Source organism: Anguilla anguilla, chromosome 8, assembly GCF_013347855.1.
Source record: "Anguilla anguilla isolate fAngAng1 chromosome 8, fAngAng1.pri, whole genome shotgun sequence".
Classification (NCBI taxonomy): domain Eukaryota; kingdom Metazoa; phylum Chordata; class Actinopteri; order Anguilliformes; family Anguillidae; genus Anguilla; species Anguilla anguilla.
The window spans coordinates 20310178-20333089 of NC_049208.1; the positions used below are offsets into that span (position 1 = coordinate 20310178).

Sequence of the window (22912 nt, forward strand, 5' to 3'; positions counted from 1 at the left end):
TGTTTTCATATCGAGTGACACTTCAAGAAAAATAAAGTTTCTTGTTAGAAATTACTTGTTGTTTTTAATTAATTTTACCGAACAAAAACAAGGCAAATGCACTTCTTTTGAAATAAAAGACAAAATGTGGCTTCAGTCAAACTATACATAAATCTATGATACAGACTGTATCTTGAAAACGCAAGACACAAAGGCTGAATATATATGACTTGGAGTATTCACATATGGAGGCCTATCATTTAGGTAGTAAAGTATCGGTCACGTGCAGTATCTTCTTGTTTAGAATTTCACCACGTATCCTAATAGATGCATTACAAACATTTTCCCGAGTGCAAATTTTGTTCTGAGAATTTTTGCCAGTAATTAAACTTTTTGTAATTTGATTGTTTTCTATTGTTTAAATATGGATTTAAACGTCTAGAAATTTAGCTTCAACATTGTCTTAAAATAGAATTACATAAGTACCGTTAAGTTAAAGACAATTTACATTAATTGCAAAATTTGTTGTTAAATCTAAGACTTGATTTAACACTGATTACTGTGACAAGAACACACCATTGCACTATTTAAAATGCTTAAAACCAATGGAAGTCAGATTTTTTGTTACCCTGTATAAAACCATAACATTGTTTTTGAAACAAAAAAGAAATTTAAAGAGGAAAACGTGCAGCTTCGTCACAAACGAAAACTACATAAAAATCTAAATGCATTCATGTTTAAAAAGCACATTTAAAATTAAGATTTACTTCTACTCTATTTGCACATCTTTATTTTATTAACAAACATGATATATTTATTTCAACAATGAAAGGTTAATAAATATTTTGGCTTGATTCAGAATTTCTTTGTACTTCATCATCTATTCCAGTTGCTGAGAAAAGTATGGAAGTTGTGCAGGGACAGTGTTTTTACTTCTATAAAGCAAACAGATTAACCACCTTTTTCTGGAAGAGGGGGATTATCCATAAAGTAATGCACACACATATATTTAGCAAAACGAAATCAATTTGATCCATGTGACATTGGCCTTTCCCTTTTATCGTGCCTTCCACTGAGCCATGAGCCATCTACAGAGCCCATTCTGAAAGTACCCATTACAGGAACATACCTGGCAAAGTCAACAAACCTGCTGTCAAATATTTCCCTTTTTTAAAGGCACAGAAAAGACGACTTTCTCGATTAATGCAGGCATTAATCCGATGGTCAATCAGTTCCATGTATAGAAAAAGGAAGAAGTATGAGGCGACTCTTGTTTTGTTGCTGTTTTTGTTGACGTCAATGTCCAGCTGCGACTCAAAGCCAAAGGAATGAAGGGAGAGACACACCCAAAGCGAAATGTAAAATAGTCCAACGCTGAGTCTTTGCAGATTACTTTAATGCCAAGCCAGCAGAAGGTCCGGTGAGACGCTTTTGGCCCCAGTGCCAGCCTCCCAGGCGCTCGCGATCAGGCCAGAGCCATCGGGCACCAGGGCTCCCCTCGCACCGCCGCTGCCACGTCAGCCGTGGAGGTCAGGCCGACCCCCGGGTACAGGCCCTCCTGCCCCACGTACTTCACCGTGGAGCTGCCTGAGGTGGGTACCTCCCCCTGGCCTGTCATGGTGGAGGAGTTGACCTGCAGCAACACACAAACACAAGGTTATCGACTGTGGCCAGAGGGACCCCACTCCCTCCCTTGGGTCGTTTGTCATCTGCGGGCAGTTGGCCTCATCACTCTTTAGGGCTTGGGGAAAATGAATGGCAGTCAAATTTTAACCTTTCATCCAACATTTATTGGAGGTGCACTATTGCAAAGCTCTAGTTGTTAAAAAAAAAAACACTACTGATATAAACACACATACACACACGTGAATGTAAACACTGTTTAACATTTATCAATGACCAGGAAACAGGTCGGCCTTCACTTTCAAGGTTTCAGGCAATGCTGCTTTTTTGTCAATAATACATTTTTTTATTGTCGTCACTGGAAATATTAAGCTAATAATATGAGAAGAGTGATTTTGATTAAAATTGGTTAAAATTAGACTATAATGAAAGGTTGTTTCATGTTCATGTCCTGTTAGTAGACCCAAATCATGATCCTGCAAGAACATTTTTTAAGTGATCAACTGACTTGAACATTTGATTCTTTTTACCTTGTCCCTGGCAAATCTTTTATTCCAAATATGCAATAAAATAAATCATGATTTTCTATGATTTGGGCAATTTGTTCTTCTTTCATTATCTAAAGAGAAATCAGATTGTAACTTGTTGTTTTCATGAAGTACCAAGAGAATTTTCATTTTTTACTGTACCAGGCACAGACATAACTATTTCGGTAATTTAGATATGAAAAATGAATGATGGGAATGATGGTGTCCATCTTGTTTTCACAGCACAGAGAATCATGCTTAGGGCATCTGAAACTGTATAATGAACATACTTATGCCAACTAATACAGAACTATGAAAGATGTGTATTTAATGCTTTTCTGTGTATTTGCATGATAGAGACCCTAGAATTAACAAGTAATTAGCATTGTACATGATGTACATTACTGGACCATCCACTGACATTGTGATCAAAACTGAATGCCGATTAAATATGAAAAGGTGAAAGTGATTGCTGTTTTTACAATATCATAACTTCTAATTTAATTGAATTTAAATTCTTATCATACCATGTATGGTAGATGAGGTTGCTCTCATCAAAGATATAGTCCACATGCATAGAACTACTCAGGTCACATGTTTAATAAAAATCGCTGTGTAGTAGAAAACTATTTGTTTCCTTCCAGGTGTTTGACCTTTTCACCTCATTTGAGATTTACTGACTTCCACTTTCATTTTGTTATGCTTTATTAGACAAGTCAGCCTTTTTCAATATTGCACAGGATCATGGTCTGTCAAGATATGCTCGATGGGCAAATGCTGGGCCTGGTTCTGGGCTAGAACACCAGTTGTTGAGGACCACCTTGGTTTTGTTTTTAAATTTATAAGATTGAATATTTTCTGGATTCCTTCAGATTCAGGGCACTGTGGAAGCTGAAAAAGGTAGACATTTTCCAAGACTTATTAAAACCGGCTCAAGAGGATATATCTTACCCCTTGGACAGGTGCCTGTGCTGATGGAGAGCTATTCTTGGAGCAGTCTTCAGAATTGGAGGAAGACGTAGAGGTTGGAGTCATGGGAACTGGGTTACTGTTACCTATGGAAGGAGCAGAAAAAATGAGTTTAACTACTCTAATAAAAAATGCATATCCATCAATATGTATAAAGTTTACTCATGATACTAAAAGACCAAAATGAATTTCCCGGGACCTTAAATTTGACTTACAAATAAATGCATGCATGTTTTCTCCTCACAAACACAATATTGGAAATATTACAGAAACACAGAACTCATTAAACTGTGTTTGTAATGGGAAAAAACGAGTTTATTTGTAGTACAAATTTCAGCACAATGGGGATAAATCCTGGCCCAAATGTTAAATGTATTCATTTGCATTTGCATACCGGAAGAACCCTTGATCTTGCTCAAGGTCTTTGGTTTTCTTTTCCTCGTCTGAATGCCTTCTTTCTTCATGGCGAGTGGCCTTGGGACCTGTCAATAACATTTTCACATAGGTGAGCTCACAATAACCTTTTTAAAAGATATCCACTGTTAATGTGGTAGATTCTGAAAAATAATATTGTATTTATTATTGAGCCAAGGAAAGTCTGCTCCAAAATTTTGTTATCAGTTAAGCCATCTGTTCTTTTATTAGAAAACAGCAATAATTAATTCAGAATAAATCTCTAATTATATTCACTCCTGAAATATACAGTAATTTAAGAAAACTTGGGCCTGGGTTTTCATGCTTATTGCACAATGTTATAAAATTACGTCAATGATAAGCTTTGGGGCTAATTCAGACAATGGTCAGAATAGAAAATGTTTTAAAAATTACAGCATCCCTTTGAGAGCATTACATCTAACAACTTCATATTTAACTGTGATCCACCAAATGTCTAGACAATGCAATAATTAATTAAATAAAATATTGAAAACCCCCTACCCCCATCTTATACACCTTACACTCTCTCACACACCCATACACACATAGACGGTACACTCATGAAAAGCTTATAGGTACACTCACCCCATGTAATTTGGTGTAGAGTCCACATGCATTACACACCGGTTCCCCCTCTGCATTCCTGCGCCACAGTGTGGTAGTGCTGGTTTGGCAATTTGCACAGGAGAGCCCAATTCGTCTTGTCGATGACTTTAGAACAGCAACACAAAATTCATCAAATTACAAACTGCTACAGTAGATTGCAATGTACACTTTAGACTAACACACAGTACATCTACAATAAGTGGTGCTCCCACTGTTGATAGGAGGGTAGCTAAGGTGTTGAACTCAAAATACAGAAGGGTTTGTTTATTAGTCCTACACTGCACTCTGTGTGATTCAAAGAAATACGGCCACATTAATGGATTACTGCCAACTCTTCGTCACTACGTACTTTATACTTAGGTCTGACAACATGCTACATATGATATTCATATTATGCTGAAATACCTGAACTGATTGTGTTTTGCAGAAATGGTTTCAAGCATGGAACCTATAGCTTAATTTATGCCCATTAACACTTGTCATTTGGGTTTTCTTAAGTTGTGTATTTCTAATATGTTTGGTTTTGGACAGTTAACTGTTGGTAGTTAACTGTAAACAGGAAAGCCTATTTTTAAAGTTCTGTCTCTAAAATTCTTTCTGAGTGGGGACAGTAGGCCTAACAAAACGAAAATAACGTTTCCTACTCATTTAGACAGTGGGCAACGTCGGCCAAAAAATACCACTTTTATCAATGGGTTTTGTTGCATTAAGGTCGAGTTTTTCAGACATATCAAACAGAATGCTGCGATATCTCGTAACGCCATATCAGCTATCCTGTGTGCCATCATCAGTTAATGTAAGTAATTAATCAATTAGCAGTGTTCGGCATGCTATACATTGCCGCGTGTTGCGTAGTAGGCTAGGCGTTTTTGTCATTGCAACAGTATATTTATTAAGCTTTAAAAATTAAAAATAAAAATTTTAAAAAGCTTACCATCCGCTTTTGTGGTTTTATTAGTGGCCGACTAAGTCCGTTCATTTTGCTGTACAGGCCGCAGGCATTGCACAGAAAGTGACCCGTGCCATCGCGTCTCCATAGCGGCGTTGAGATGGACCCGCAGTTCACACATTCTCGACTTTCTCCCAAGTCATCCAAAATGTCTGTGATTAACGACACAAATTAATACAAAAATACAAATTAATGAATAAATACATATACTCATGTGTGTGTCATTTTTATTAATATTAATGAATAATATTAATGAATTCAAGAATGGAACAATACCACCTAACCTGAGTTTTGCTGTGAAATAACAGTGTGAATTTGCCAAATTGGTTTGGCATAAACCAGTTCCCCCTGTCCATGATGAACTGAATTTTGTTGTATGTTGTCTCTGTAAATTAATTTGGTACATATATCTTGCGTCTATATAGCCTACTTTTTTTCAAAATACATAGTTTTGTATTGAATAAACAGCCTTTAAGCCATACTTTTAAATACCAGGTTGAATCGAACCTTAAAATAATTCGGTATACATTAGAGGTTTGCTATGGTTTGCTATGATCATTAGGGCTATTCCTTTCCTTTTAAATAATTGCGTATAAAGCAAGGATTAGCTTACTTAGGTTTTATAGTCAATCATAGTCAATCTTTCGTCAAACGATCAATTGATCAGATATGAAATTGTGTAGGCCTATGTATTAACTGTTTAAATAATGTAGAAGATTCAGGCATAGAATGTCTGCATATTTAAACATTTTTACCATTATTATCTGCGTAGGCTACATAATGCAGTACATTTCACCCATTTTGAACATCTGCTACGCGTTCTGCTACAACCTACTCTCAAGTTTTTTAAAATTTAAAATAAGCCGCATTTTTACTTTGCCGAAAGTAACACGCAACACACTTTATCGCGCGTTTATAGCTTATGAACGGAAAATAAACTATTTTACATGGGAATCAAAATCGAAGAATGTTAAACAGTAAAATATGTGTATCTTCTGGCAATAGGGTAGGTTACACAAAGCACCCCGGGTATGTTAACAGCAAAACAGAAACAGAAATGTATGATCAAGTTAAATGACTCGATTGATTTAACTAATTAAATTCTGATACTTAATACAAATGTATATACTATATAGCCTATACTTTATATACTAAATATTGTACGCCAGTGGAGTTGAAATAAATATATAATTGGTTATCAATTCCGTCTTCGTAGGTTGTAATATTCTACACAATATATATCGTGGGCGCAGGTTCATGCTTACGCAATTAGCTTACTATTAATGCTAATGAAAAGGAACAAGTGATTATTACTTTAACTAATTTAAGTTATGTTTGAAAATCATAGCATTTCTATTGTTTAACTCCTACGAGTGGAAGATGCATGGACAACTTTGAAATCGGATTGATATTCTATCTCACACTGCAACAGTGCTACTGACAATATTCCTCAAGCGTTTTAAACGTAAACGTTAATAAATAGTAGTCAGCATCATAAATACTGAGATTCATGTTTTCTTATAAGCGCCAACACGCGTTAAAGCTCATTTCACTAAGGTTGTAGTTTACCTCCATTGGGTCCTCGAATTGGTAGTGACGTTCCTCGGCTTTGCAGAGAATGCAGCATTGTGTTGTCAAATGGTCCAGTCGGCCAAGCAGTGGACAGCTGCGGTCCCACGTAAGGAGCATACGGGCTGGGGTAGGGTCCACCGAGAGGCCGGGCCAGGCCGTACTGATCTCTGCCGTTCACATTCAGAGAGTTACTGTAGCCGCTGTCCCTGGAAGCGCCGTTATTCATGGGCGGACTTGGAGAGTAGTGAAAACGGTTGGAGGCGTGGGGACTCCCGGTGCTGTATGAAGGGCTTTCCGGGGTTGGCTGCGACCAGACCGAGTGACTGCTAACCCCATGACTCGGCTGTGCAGACCCGCTGCCCTGGAGGTAAGGGATACTGGGAATCATAGGTCCCACGCGGGAGGTCGGCACGTACACCGGGGAAGTTGATGTGGAGTGCATATAGCTACCAGTAGGGGAGTCGTATCCTGCCTGGCTCTGAGCCGCCGCTATGGCAAGGGTTTGATACATGTCGCTGGGGTCGACGATTAAACCTCCCTTGTGTGCTCCGCTGGAAATGATGAGTTTGTTTCCCTGGTCAAGATCCGTGAACAGCGTGATGTCCTCTGAACTGGGCAATGTGTTGTTGTGATGTCCGAAGTGAACGTAGGGGTGTAGTGCTCGCCCCTCAGAGCGCCGGTTTCCTGTGTCAAGATGAGCTGTCGGGGCTGACCTCAGCTCTTCCGAGGTGTGCCGGTCCCTCCTATCACCGTGAAGATAGTTCTGCTCCACCGGCGACCCTGGGCTGCTGGAGACTTCTCTCTTAACCATGGACCAGCTGTTTTCGCCCAGGTCCATCCAGGATCCGGATTATGGACTGGAATTCAGAAAATCGATAGGGTATTCCCTGTGGAGGAGAGAGAATACGCATCTAAATTCTGAAGGATTACAGGGGCTTTTGAACACGATCAAAGAGCTGTTAGAAACCCATCGAACAGGTAGTGCACATCAGCTTTCATTCTCAGCGGCAAGACTACAGCAAAGTGCACTGTAGCAACGTTGAACATATGTACATTTAGCTAAAAACTCACAACTTATCCGCTGTAATTTAGAGTTCTTCATATAAGACTATTTTAAAATTGCAACCCATTATTTAGGCTATTTAGCGAATGTATTATACACCTGTCCAGCAACCTTGGCTTTAAAATTCAAATACTTCCTATATTCGATAATATTCTGACATAACAATATGATTGTCTTTTATCTTCACATGGTTAAATCTTTAAATATAACTTACAATGTCACCGTCTTCCATTTCGACTGGAGGTATAACTTTTAGCACAAGTCTATAAAATGCCTGTTTTACGCAACAAGTTCATAAGAACGCCGACAAAGCCTGCCCACTGGAGACGTGTGTGCCAGGCAGTATACTTTTTTCGAGATGTAGTGAATAACTCACATTCATTTTGAAATTCGAGCGCATGATTTAAATCTTCTACAGATAAGCTATACGGTCAAATCTTATATAACATACATATCGTATTTGTGTATGTTTCAAATTAAAATATTTCCTCAAGCAAATCATTAAGTTGATTAAACATAACTGTAGCGCAAATTCAAACAAATAAATACACGCAGGCAGTATCTTGCAGACAGTTATGAACTGAAGAGCAGTAGGCATCTTTGTGGCGTAGCTCGCAGCTTTAACTCCCGTCAACGGTCTCGTGATAGCTTCATCATAATTACCAAAAACCCACACAGCTCTATAGATAGGAAACAAAATGCAATATGTCTTTGCTGCAAAGAGATAACCGCTTGATAAGACCCATAACAGATAAGAGCAAGAGGCAGGATAGCCATGACAAAACAATACCCAAAATGATTTAGCTTCTTTGCAGCTGGCGCGTTAAAGAACCCCGAACCAGATGTTTTACTCGCAGCGAGAAGAGGAACGTCACAAGAAACTTAAATAATATAAGGAAACCACTTCAGACCTATTGGTAATGTGCCATCAGCTCCTGGTTGAGGTATTCCACCGTAAGTTGTAGCTGGTCTCTGCGAGGATAAAGAATGAAAGGGTTGGTGCGTTCGTGACGAAGTTTAAGAGAGGAGGCGCCTCTTGTAGCTGAAGTTAGAAACTGCAGGCCGTTTTCTGATTGGATTCAAGTTGAGCAAACATCGGCTCGACGGGGGTGCTAGCCTCGACAATCAATCAAAGCAGAAAGCGAGGCTTGATCATTACCCCTCAAAATGTCTAAAATAGATTGTAGCAAATTAGATGGCCTATAAACCACGCGTTTATAAACAGTGGTACCTTTTAGAAAAAACGAAAAAGTTGTAATTGAATCACGTAATAGGAGGAATAGCCTGGAAATTTGTATAGCATAGTTTTTTAAAAAAAACAATCATTGCTTAAGCAATTCACGAACTAGATTTCATTAAAGCAAATCAGTCAGACAGCCTTAATTATTTGTTGTAAACGTGTCGTGTAAGAAATATGGTTACGTGGTCGGGTTAACATAAAATATATCGGATGAATTTTATATAAATGACATCTGTGTTGATCATCGCTATTCCACTGACAACTGCACTCTCAGACTAATCAATAACGGGATCTTGTGCTATCTAGACTCGCAGGAGTGAATGGAGCTTTATCAGAAGATATACAGTCAAAAACGAAGATAAGGGTGGATTGGTAAGCTTTAAAATGTAAAAACCTGTTCTTGGATATGGAACAGGATTACTGCTACAACAACGATGACGACGACGACAACAACAACAACAAAATTAATAATAGAAGTATTAGTAGTAGTAGTAGTAGTAGTAGTAGTAGCTAGTAATAATAATAATAATAATAATAATAATAATGTTATTACATTGCAGTTAGTCGTGGTGTATGTTTATTATTATTATTGTTATGTTATGCTATTATTATTATTATTATTATTATTATTATTATTATTAATAATAATAATAATAATAATAATATTAATACTACTACTACTACTACTATTAGCCTATTATTAAAGTTTACGGGACTGACGGAATGAAAATAAGTTCAACAATAAAAGCTTTTGGTCATTTAAAAAAAAAAGACAGGAATTCCCTGAGAAATCCTTGCGCTTATTATAAAGCATAAAATACGCTGACTCTGATGCGAATAACTAATATTATCAATATCAAAAGAAGAAAAATAATATTGGAATTATGCGTTTAACGTAGGCTATTAGGAAATTACATAATTTAAACACTATCCTTTGGTCCGGAAAATATTCTTTTAAAATCAGCATAATAAAGTATTATGGATTTAAATATAAATCCATCGATGGACATTCCGTTAGCCGAAATAGGCTATTACAAAAATGGCATAGCATAGTTGTAAAGCCAGATTACATTTGTTTTTTTAAAAGAATGAACATTGTTTCATGATGATGTTGTCACAATATGATACATCTCAATGCGGATTTAATCACGGCCTGGTATTCGATTGTCATTTGTAATGAAAGGGATCGTTTTCTTTAGATCGGCCATAGTAATCAAGGCTGGTCGCTAATTAGTTTACTTTAGTTAAGCGCCTTGATATTGGATTAAGGGCTCCTACCTTCAGAATACCTAACACTCAACACGCATCTTGTACTTAAAAGAGATATCCTTTCTTTCTAAGTGATGATACATTCAGTTACAAAATGCGTTGCTTAGTATAAATAATTAACCGCGTGAAGGTGTCAATTAAATTATTCACTGACAGCGCCTCGTCAGTCACTGTGTTTTATTATTGTAGTAGAAAAGCGACATAAACTGACCTGAGGTCTGGTCTTCCAGGAATTATGCAATTGTCCCTTTTCAGTTCCATTTTCTATCCTGTGCTTGTCTTGTTATGCTTATGTCTGTTTAAACCATATTACATTTTTTTTTTACAGTTGGTATTGCAGACCAAAAATGTTTTTTTATTTTTATATTTATAATAACTATGTTACCGAGCTGTGTGTCCTTCTCACAGCACTCATTTTACTTAAATTGCGTTATACTACGACTTTAAAACTAAAAAGTAAACATTTAATGAGATTTACAACCTTCATTTGCCATGGCAGTTCATTCAACCATTTGGCTCATGCTGTACGGGCTGATTACAGCAGAAAAGTGTATGACGAATAAAAATATGTAGGCTTGTAGATGAAATAATTCACAAAAATTATATATATATATAGACACACACACACACACACACACACACACACACACACACACACATGTTCAATTTATTTTTTCAGTGTCTCGAACGGCGTGAAATGCATAAATTTGAATACACAGGACGGGTGATGCTGTCTGTCCGGGCTCTCGAGACAAATGAGGTGTTTCAGGCTCTGCTGCCATGATGTGTGTTTTTTTGACAGTGACTGTTATGGGTCGACTTGGAAGAAAGGAGCCGGACGCCGCACTGTCTACTCGTCACTATCTTCACATTAACCAGGAACGGGTCTGCGCTGGCACCAGCGTCACAGTTAAACTGGGGGATCAGATGAGTAACTGTCGACTGTTCATTTAATGGTGTAATTTAATCCAGGTATGATTAACGTATGTATAAACGCATTAATTAGCCTAACAGAATATGATGATACTTACATTTAAAACGTGTAAAATGTTTTATCGAGAAAACCGATATTAACCCATGTAAGTTTTTCAAGCAATCATGTAACACACACACACACGCACACACACACACACATAGGTTTATTTATATAGGTACAATATGGAATATGAAATGTATTTTTTATTTGATTTTTAGAATTAATCTTTGTTACTTATGCATGTCAATATGGACGGAAATTTATAAGCAACAACAACGGCAGTAATAATAATAATAATAATAGGCCAAGGGTGATATGGCTTTCTCTCTAATAGTAACATGTAGGCTTAGCCTGTTTTTTTAAAAAGCTCCATAATCGCAAGCCTTTCATTGTTTTTGTTTTTGTATTATTTTTTGTCCATGGATGATTCGTGTTTAATAAATACGTTATAATTATAGAAGTATTTAATAATAATCAGTTTGGATGAGAGTCTTTGGTTCGGCCCAGCTAACGGTATTGTAAATGACAAAAATGAATATTTCATCTAATCAAATTGAGCATGTCTGCATTAGTTGCGGTCGTTGTTGTTATGGTATTGCTTTCATAATCTCGGCCTACATCAATATTCTTATATTTCAAATTATTTCCAGGAGGCACATGGCAACTTAAAGTAAGCCAATTCTTAGGTTAAATTATTTTTGTGGAACTATATACTTGGTATGAAAAGGCCTGTAGTCTGTTTTAAATTGACATTTACAATCTAGATCACAAGCTCAGTGGTACATGTGAATAATTGATAAGCTGTATTAATGTCGACATTACATAAATTACGCCTTATAAATGACGCCATTTTCATTAATCATGGTGGATTGAATGTGTATTTTTCTTTTTCAGTGGGTATATGCTATAGTATTAAATTCGTTCGTAAATAGCCTACCCACGTTATCATGTTGTGTAGGCAACGTTTTTTCTTCTTCTTATTTTTAGAATTTATTTATGTATCCTTTATTTTATCATTGCATTTAACGCGCATTGCAATTTAACTATGAATGACATGTCTATTGCCTGCTTTTTTCATTCTGTGGTTTGTGGAATTAAAGCACGTGAATGGTAAATGAAATAAACAACGAATATTTTACTGCAGGCCTGCATGCCCTGTATTTTCCTCCGTGGTTCATCAGTTATCAGGTCGTTTGTAGTCCTAGGCTTTCGTATCAAAGTGGCCGCTGAACGATGTCTGGTGTCTTTTTCATTACATAATAACATTAATCTACTGCCTCCGAAAAGTCAGTGCCGTAGCCTATATACACTTCTGACTTGATAATAATTATCTCATGGCGCATTTCGCGATACTGAAATGCCAGCAATGGATTTCTGATTATACTACAGCTGGTGTTGGAAATTGGCTTATTTCATGTCTCAATTTAAGATAAGATAGAATATTTACAGAGCAACTCATTAGAAGACTATATCATCGAATATATTACGCTATGCCGCTTGAACATCCGCGGCATGCAGGTAGCTTATAATGTGTATCTTCATTCTATTTGAAAGCCCCTATATAAACGTAACGACTGCATGGTACGATTACATGTTCACAAACTGACATTAGTCCTAGTTTTGCTGCCTAGTCTGTGCTCGATGTGCATTATCGGCCTATATATTCTCCAGACTAAATTTTCTGAAAATGCATGATTAATTAAATTTTTCCAGAGCTACCTGAAGAATGAAGGATAACAACTATTTTGTTGGTCTATTTGATTTTAGCTTCTGAAAGCTCAAGCCTGTGAAAGTAAGCCAAGGCAGAAGGTTCTACATTGTAATTCATTAATAGATAAACTGAGGTGCCGGAACCAAAAGAAGATATGCATATGCAATGCTCTGGGTAGTTCAGATGTTTCAGAATGAAACGCCTGGTGTCGAAGGACAGTGAATAGTAATTTGAGGAATAGGCCACCATTTAGAAAAATGTATGCGCGCGCACGCACTTACACACACACACACAGACACACAGAAAGACACACACTCATGGTTCGTAGCTTCCGTACAAGTAGGCCTATGTATTCAAAATATACAAAAAGAAAAACGGCCAGTTATTGGGATATATCATATTGGCCTACTCTCATAAAGGGGAATTGCTTAATGTGCTCGGCTCTGTCCTGTAGAGAAACAAATATGCTTGTGATCAGTGGGAGATCCGAATATTCGACTTAATTTGACACGTCGGAGAGAACTGCACTGACGCCAAGTTTTAAGTTAACAATGACGCGTAACTGGTTGGCCTATCTAATCAGCTATGCTCTCGAAGTCCTGAGCATATTCCAAAATGTATCCAGGCCGCATACTTGAGTAGTCAGTCATGTTTTTCTTCAAATAGCATTTAATTAATTACGGGCACATAATAAACAACATTATTTCGATCTATTTATTTAGTCAGCTAAATTATTTGTACCATTAATAGGCCTATCTCTGGAAAAACAAGCTCACTATTGCTATAAATATATATTTAATGTAGACTATTGATCACCAATACATGTTTCACAGAGACAGAATATAAATAATTTGACAAGAGGGTAAGAAAAAGAGTTGTGCAGATGGATAAACTTTATCCAGTGGTTTCGGGATTCCCAGACGTCTTTTATTTACCGCTATTATTAAAATTGATCTTCTTTGAATGTGATTTACGCAGTGTTGTCAGTGCATTCGCTTTATGCACTCAAACAACTCGATAAAGTTCGAGACCCGTGAATGTTTCAGATCTCCTGAGTTCAAACCTTTAATTCCCAGCGTAACTAGAGACAGATGATAGAATCCGTATGAACCACTTTGAGTTGAACCAGACAAGAAGATGCGCTTGAGAAAAACGTAGCCTACATACGCTGTTTCTCTTTGAAGTTAAATACTACCCTTGTCTAAACAGACAGTAAATTACTTTTTTATAACTTTTGAAATAGTTATATAGCACACATTGCTAGTTTTATATTATTATTATTATTATTATTATTATTATTATTATTATTATTACAGGAATGCGCAACTAAAATAAAATAGCATTTAACTGCACAAACGGTTTTGAAGATAACCTATATTTAATCGCTGTTTTATTTGATTAAAACGTTGTTACTGCTAAGGATATAGGCCAGTATTGACTGGGAGAGGACGGATATGATTTCTGTGTAAATATTATGTAGAAAAGGGTTTTTTTTTTTCTTTGCGTTTGTATTTACAAACAACTTAAGCATACAATTAGATTCTTAGACAGCCTGGCCTTGTTCAGTTTAATTATTTACGATCACTATTGCTGATACTGCAGTCTCCAAACATGATTTTTATTATAGCCTAAATACTTAATACATAAACATTTTTAATGATCGATAGTTACTCATGTTATGGCTTTGTTAATTGTTGAAAGAAAGAACAAATGTACAATTTTTTTTTCGAATAAGAAACATTTTTAGAACAAAGAGGCGTACAAAGTTCATTTCGGATCTTAAAGAGGTCTTCACTAATAATACATCCATGGAGCGCAAATCTTCTATTAAATCTTTAATTTTATTCAAAGGGATCTACTCTTGTCCTTGCAGCGTTGTGCTTATGTCAGATTTTAACCTACTGGCCATTGTGTTTTACACTTAAGCAGTGCACATGGCTTATTGCCTGTGGGACTCTCCCATTGGATTTAATGGTATCTTTCCTGTCGTTGGTGAGTGAAATGAGGAATCGTTCAGGGAAGGAACACCCCCCGTGCAAAGGAAAAGCGGCAATGGTCTGAGTCTTTACAGGAAAATATCGAGTAAATGGAGGATGTCCAGCATACCCCTGGGACACTCCATAAAGGGGAATAAAAAATAATAAAAAAACAGTGACTCAATCCATGTCGTCTTAATTAATAACAAATCATTATTATTAAAAAAATAGGCTACTACACGAATTAATACAATGCAATATCGAAATTAATTCAAACAAATGTTTCTGAAACCGAAAACAACAAACCATCAGTAACATATTCAACATATAAATTAAATTGGCTACACATTTTCCAGATATCCTACAGTGAAAACCCTCTCGTGGAAAAAAAGAGAGACAAATACCATGTCACATATATGGTGTAGGCTATTACATTTTATTTTATTCCTACAATACATTATTTATTACGCTATAACAATATTAAATAACAATATGGAATTGAGATTTTTAATACAAAACTAAAATCATCTGCGTCAGCGTGTCCATGAATCAGCTGTCATATAGAAACCTTTGATATACTTGCCTAATATTTTGCTTTAAAAGAATAGAGGACGAACTTGTGGGATAGTGAAGGTTTTCAGAATAATACTCTCTCGATATATAAGATTACAAACAGTTTTGTTCTGTTTCACTCTCTTGCACACATATACCATCACCACCTCTAGCAGTTGTATTCCTAAAATTTACATTTTGTATCAAGCACTTTATTTTGCTAGTTATTAGAAAATGTGTTAACGTGATTATTTTCCTGCTTGTTAACTTGCAACAACCTAAACATAAATCCAAATGACCTATCAAAAAGACAGTAACTGATGTTCACTATGAGCTATTGCAGCTATCACTATTGCAGTTCGTTGCTGCACTGAGTCAATGTGAATTAAACAATAACTCACAGCAGGCAGTGGTAGCCTATATTTTGATTATATCACAGCTACCCTCTTATAACTGTTTTATTAACAAAAGTTTTATTAATAAGAATAATTTACAAGAAAGTCGTCGGCTGCCCAGGCAGTTGTTGCACCGTTAGTAGGCTACCTTTCTTTTGTTCTGCCAAACTAGCTAGCTTTAGTGAGCTAACGAGAGTTTATGCCTTCATATTTACTTGTACGTTCCCACTGATTGTGCAACCACTGAAAAACTCTCCAACATCAGTGGGATCACGTTGCGTAGGTCTTGTCGTTTTGTTAAGTGCAGGAGGCGCATTTCTCGGCGTGGTGAGGATGCTCTTCCACCTTCTCCGGTCCTCGAGTTTAGGTCGCCAATAGCTCTAAAGACAGCTCTCGCACTTATGTCCACTTACGAACATAATTTCTCTCCCCTCAAGACCCGTATCAGATAGGTCAAATGTTTCCATTTAGTGACTGATGATGATCGTTGCATGTAACGGTTTTTCATTTTGACTTGAATGACTACTTAGTCATGGAGTGATAACTGAAATAGAATTTTTAGATCCACGGCTATTTACCAATCACATTGCAAGATTTGCCCTACCATTTTTATAATTTCCATTAAAAGATAGCTTGATGCAACTGTATATTCTTTAATAGCTGAATAGTCTGTTTATGGTGACACAATGTGACTCTACAAGCATAAATGGTCTATTTTAAGTCCTGTTAAAAATAATTGTAACTGTTGCAATACATTGACCAAACCAGACAGACACAGTCCTTTGAGGAACACGGGGGGCATATGTGTATACCTGAGACTGGCATGATGAGGCATGATTTTGGCATACATAAGAGGCTGGAAACCAAGAGTATGTATCACAACAAAAAAAAAAACACTTGTAATACCATGTCACCTTTACAATGAGGGCTTCCGTAAGAGCACTGCAATCTTTGCCATGGGTTCTGGGTATTGCTAGACTACCTGTGCAGCAGTCCCACCAATGCTTTGCAACCACACTTGAAACATTCCACTTCTCAGCTACCTGCATGAATTAGGTAGAACTGGGGTAGGGAACTGGGTTTGTCACCCAAAGGTGAATGTGTGTTTCTCAATTCCTGGGACAATTCCAGGATCACACAACCTGTCTTAGTGTTACAGTCTGCACTTCTCCTTTCCCCAGTATATTATGTCTTCCAAGTTACTCCATTCACAAAGTGATAGACTTGGGATGGACAAGACCTTGATGGCTGAAATGACTGATGTTGCCCATATAATTTGTCTTAGCTACATTTGGCACCCAGCGAAACAAGTCTAGGAATGCTCAAGACATCATAACAGTTTTCTGCTGTAACGTACTAAGCAACCACTTAGTAGTAGGGGGAAGCATTATGAACATTTGGTATGGGTCCAGTTAGAGATTGAACCTGCAACCCTCCAGTGTTAAACAGACAGTCTAACCACGAGGCCAGTGAACTGTTGTAATCCAGTAGGTAAAGGACAGTGATATTCCCCAGACTGGCCTCTGTTGATCTTGGCGAGCATTCATCCGCAGTCCTAGGAGCCACTGGTTGCTGCCGCCAGTCATTAAATCTCCAAGCACTATTTGCCGGTCATCCCTCTCCCAAACGAGCCTGAAATTTATTGCGTCATAAAGCAAAAATATATGTATGTGTGTTTTGGACGATTATTTGCTGGGGCTCATAGCTTAATTTATATGAGGGGATTTTTTTAAAGTGTCATGTTTGCCAAGTTAGCACTAACCGTCAGCTCCTCGCACTTTACTTCCAGAACCTGAGGAGGAGAGGCACTACATTCCAATATTGCATTTAGGAGATATAGCTAGTTACACTCACAAACAGAAATGTGACCTTTTCGAAATATGGGTTCAGGTTCAAGTACAGAGTCAATGACATTACTTGGGCCATGCGCTTAAGCCACCAGGTGTTTTCGACAGTTGACAGTTGTTTTCAAGGAAAATATGCCTGTAATGTTCCACAGCCGTCGAGACTGGTGCAATGATTTCTGCTAAGGAACATTTTAACAGAAAATACATCTCATTTTTAAAAAAGCAGTCAATGAATAAAACTAGCCATATATACTTTGTGACAAGGGGGGAAAAAATATAATTTGTCTTTTACTTGATTTCATTTCTATTAGCCCAGTATGGTAGAAAGTTCATCTTTCATTTCTTTATCATTTGCTCTGTAGTTGAACCTTCTTAATGCTGAGAGAAAAATCCAAATATTAATCTTATTTCACAGCAGTGTATAATTTGAGCATAGAATAAAAAAAGCCAACTCTATTGTAAAGACTGTGATAGTCATTTCCTGCCTTTTATTAAAATCTATGCTGTGGGTAGGTAGGGGTGTGGGCGTTGTAAAAAAAAAAGTGACCTATTTACACACCTCATATGAACGGTGCAATAAAGTTTTATGTGTGACTCTGCCCCACCTTCTGAGTTCTTGCACTGTGCAAGGTGAGGGCGCCTGCAATGGTGGCCATGGCGGGTTTGAGGCAGTGTTTTTTTGTGACTTGCGCGCACTACAGGAAATAGTAGATCATTAAACAGTGTGAGCAGGTGTAAAAGCAACCTTTGCCATTTGGACAGTCTGAACCATCCTCGTGTCAATACCACGCCCACAGTGGAACCCCAGACTAAAATGTGTTCACGACTGTGAATTATGAAGATGGTGAAGCAGTGGCCAAAAGTGTATGAAAAAAATCTGGCATAGCATGGAGTGTTCCCACATGCGATGTGGGTTTACTGCTCAAGGCTGACAAGCCTTGACAATTTCATAGTCCAACTTGACCACTATTTGGGATTATTTATTGTGCACACACACAAGAAAACAAATATTGAAATCCTAATATTTGCCAATAAGTAAATAAAATGCAATTATAAAATAAATGAATTACAAAAAAATCTATTACAAAATAATTACAAAAATCTACAGAGTGACTCTGTAAAGTTACCAGTGACATTGTTTGGATGCAAGGCTATACATGCGTCTGCAGTTGGTTTACCTGTTGAAGAAGCATGTATTTTATCTGGCAAAGGTCACTCAGGTTATTGTAGCATTAGCTCCTGCTAGTGATGTACCAGGTGACTACAGGCTACTAGCTTTCTCCAAAGTGGGAGATGCTTCTCCTGTAATCAGTGCTGGCTGTCTGCTGTGGTACTGAGGTGTGGAAAATAGCCCCTGGCTCCCAGGGTAGTGTATCTGAGCAGCATGTGTGCTTCAAAGGCATCACTCCTTGTGCATGCGTGAGCGGCAAACAGCACACTTGGCCGTTTGAAGTTGGGCACAAGAGGGGGCACAACATTTTTAAACCCAATGTTCTTGTCTAATGATGTAGGATGGAGTGTGGATCCACTCTTAATTCTATATTTTCTTTGCTTGTGAGTTATGAGTTTATTCATGATAAAAACACCAGCAGTGTGTATGCAGTTCAAGATGGGGTGAGGCAGAGGCAAGGGGGGCAAACGTGTGTCTGTATAATGGATTTTCCACTATTATTGGCAGTAATAATGACAAAAACAGGATTACAAACCATGTTTATAAATGATTGAATGAAATCTTATGATTGATGGTAGTACGTTGAGCTCTTAAATCCATACCAAACACAACAGAATTTTTGCTTTATGTCCAACTCAGACAATATTGTCAGTGGTGCGGGGTCTAATTTTGAACATCCTAAAAACTTCCAGATGCATCATTTATTCCTTTAATAGCCGCCACATGTACAAAGACCTTACCGGCCAAGGCGTCTTTGTCTTGTCCACAGAGCACAAAGGCCCCCTCAAGGTTTTAAAATATCCTTCTAAGAGCCAGCAGAAGTTTAAGTAAAAAAAGAGAAACTTTATGTTGTGGTGAAAATATTTTCTAAAATATTATTTACTTTATTTCACTTTTGTCCCATTTAATACTTTATGTCCTTTGTAGGGTTGGTTTCAGTGTAGTAGAACATATGGATCTTGAGATTAGGACCAAAGACTCATGTCCCCTACAGGGAATAAAAGGAATTGCCGGGTTTTTAGGAGGAAATATATTCATACTCAAGGTAGAGAAATTATAGGGGTGTATCAGATCCCTTGCCATTATTATTACAAGGTTTGATTAACCCCTATAGGAACATGAGAGGCCAGTAGTAACTCTGGCTCTGGCAATAAAGTTGTGTGCTTTCCTGTGCCAGTGCACAGCCTACTGTGTGCTTTTATCACTATATTGCTGCCCTGAAAAGGGGGATTTATGGTGGCCTTGATGATCTCATGCTGTTCGCTGATGTGTCAGTGACACCATCACACCCGCCAGGTCTTACGTGATGCATTGCGTCTGACCCAGATGCCAAGGCACAATGAGGTGTATGCTTCACAGAACAAGCATTGGCAAAATATAAGTCAAGAATTTAAGACTGCAGTGGATTTTTCTGTAAGGATGTCCAAAAAAGGGGGACACACTTCAGAAATGTTAGTAATGGTAATAAACAACATTACAGAATATATCATTTATAACAGCAAATAATAATTTGCATACTTTTATTTATTTATTTTTTTACTTTTTTTATTTTCTAATCATCAAAATATGTTGAGGAAACAGACATTAGCATTATAATTTTAGAACGGTGGCAGAATGATTTGCTGATCATGAAGCTGTTCATTTCAGTGTGTTCTGATTGCCATTATATGGACATTTTGGAAAATAAGTGTTTAAATGAAAACAAGTGCTCACTGACTGAACTGCAGTGTGAGTTTCTTCTGTAACTGTATTTAGATTATCTCTGTGTCTTTAGCGTAGACTGTAAATGTTTAATTGTTGTATCAATTGTATGTTACATGTTTCCTGTCACTGATGTGCTCTGTTGCTGTCTTGCCAGGTCTCTCTTGCAGAAGAGGTTATTCATTTCGAGAGGTCGAGGCTAAATAAATAAAGAGGATGGAGAAATGAGGAGCACAAGAGAGGAAAAGTAGACACTCTCACATTACCAGTTGCAATGTACGGGGCTCTACAGACTGGTAGTGTTTCACCGTGTCAAAATGTATTATGTGCTGTTCAGTTAAGCAGCAATTCAGAGCCTACAGGATCAATGTTATTGTTCATCAGAATTGTGTCAGGTGATGCAGTAGTGTCTAGCGTGTCCCACTTCTTCCCACACATTCCTGTGCTGCTCTTTTCCTTGTTGTTTACCCATTGTCCTCTCCACTTGGATCGTTGTGATGTTTTGTGAAATTGACAAGGAGGAGACAAAGGTAAGACACAAGGAAATAGTATTAGGACACAGACACTGCGTTGTTAATCATCTCCATTATTGTCCAGTGATGTGGGAGTGTCCACCTTGCTGATTGGACCTTTAAAGCAAGTGGGTGTGGCTATAAAATGAGCCCTCTCTATTGAGTGTGTGTCTATTGCGGTGTCCATATTAAGTGTGATCTTTCAAAGATATGACATGAACAAAAATAAAATAAAATGTATTGCTGCAAAAATCGGTCAGCCTCTGATCTGTATAAAACACGAAACGTTGAAAATCATATTTCTGACTTGGGCAGAAATGGGACATTTTTTACATTACATTACATTATAGGCATTTAGCAGACGCTCTTATCCAGAGCGACTTACACAACTTTTTACTTAGCACTTTACATTGTATCCATTTATACAGCTGGATATATACTGAAGCAATGCAGGTTAAGTACCTTGCTCAAGGGTACAACGGCAGTGTCCTTACCCGGGATTCGAACCTGCGACCTTTCGGTTACAAGCGCAGTTCCTTACCCACTGCGCCACACTCCGTCCTTTTGAGTTCTAGAAGGCAGCCATTTAGAAAGATTGTTCATGAGCTGCAGCAGAAACAAGCATTTCCCATGGACAGTTACAGGCAAACCACCTTCCATTGTAAGTACACAATGACAGTGTGCAAGAAGAACACATAAGCCTATCACATGACACCCACTTCAAACTCTCAGTACAACTAGATGAAAGGGAAAAAAGCAATTATCTGCCTCACCAGCCCTCCTAGATAAGAAGCCTGTAATCACTGAATGTGATCCCCTGATTCTCATTGATATTTCAGTGTTCGGCAACAGGATTAAACACTGTTCTGAAAAGCGATACAATGGCTGTCTCTTGTGCCATCCCATGAAAGTTCTTTTTCTGTGTTTTATAGACTTTTAATCCTTCTCTGACTGGAGTATTTACCACATAAACCCTCAAAGCAAAAATGCTGATTGCATGCTGCCTAGCTCTTCCAGAACCTGTTTTTGGAATGCTGTGGTTCATTCAGTTTTGAAATTAGTTGTGGTCCATAAACCTATGAATATACAATAAAATTGAGTCACACGTCAATAATGTGTTAGTGTAATAAGCAACGTTCAGAAAATAGTGGGTTGAGGATTTATGCAGATGCAATCTCTTAAATTATTTTGTGCTGAAAAGGGTTTAAACTTGGATTGAAGGCAGACAACTCAGGAATATGCGCAGGACTATTGGTGTCAATGCCTACCAAGGGTCAATCTCTGACTTGAGTGAACCAATAAAAAATGTTTGATTTCTACAGCAATGTGTATGATTGGTTCAAATTCACTTCAGCATATTTTTGTGAATTCCAGGATAGTTTGCAAATACCAATGCTTGGTGTCCCCAAAGAAAAAAATGCCTCCCAGGTGTCACCCTTCACTTCAGTGAGGCACCCCACAATCCATAATCAAAGCCTGGATGTATTAATAATGTAGTTTCCCCTGTATGACAGGACATTTCAATGACTGGATGGGTCTGGATGGGCCCACAATTATGACTGACACATCTAAATCTAAATAAAAATTAAAAGATAAAAACCCAAAAGTATGATGCCCATTGTTCATTTTCCAAGGAGACGTTTGTTGTTTCTGTGTTGCACTTGTGATGCCTCCATCCTGCCGAATTGTCTCTGTGTTTTGTCTGCGAGGAAGGTCAAACTCTGAGTACACCTTGTGACTGTTCCTGGATCAGCTGTTTCTGAGTGCTAATGAAGAGAACAGCCTTGGCGCTGGTGACGCTACAGATAATGAGAGGGGGGTGTTGTGGGGGGGCAGGGA

The 22912-nt window shown here is 37.7% G+C and overlaps 1 protein-coding gene and 1 long non-coding RNA gene across 3 annotated transcripts; one reads left to right on the top strand and one right to left on the bottom strand.

Annotated features, from left to right (window-relative positions):
• Nucleotides 1–37: 37 nt before the first annotated feature.
• On the bottom strand, nucleotides 38–7524 carry gata6 (GATA binding protein 6). Its single transcript, XM_035430884.1, has 6 exons — nucleotides 6658–7524; nucleotides 5074–5240; nucleotides 4119–4244; nucleotides 3493–3580; nucleotides 3081–3184; nucleotides 38–1612 (listed from the first exon to the last, which is right to left on the bottom strand). The coding sequence occupies exons 1-6, from the start codon at nucleotides 7496–7498 to the stop codon at nucleotides 1445–1447; spliced, it is 1494 nt and encodes a 497-aa protein (XP_035286775.1). The 5' UTR covers nucleotides 7499–7524; the 3' UTR covers nucleotides 38–1444.
• Nucleotides 7515–21327, top strand: LOC118234390. Of its 2 annotated transcripts, none has more exons than XR_004766659.1 (3): nucleotides 7515–7638; nucleotides 11035–11204; nucleotides 20719–21327. It is a non-coding gene; the product is annotated as an uncharacterized LOC118234390 (long non-coding RNA). The 2 variants fall into 2 exon arrangements; XR_004766660.1 differs by lacking the exon at nucleotides 7515–7638 and adding an exon at nucleotides 8791–9335.
• The last annotated feature ends 1585 nt before the right edge of the window (nucleotides 21328–22912 follow it).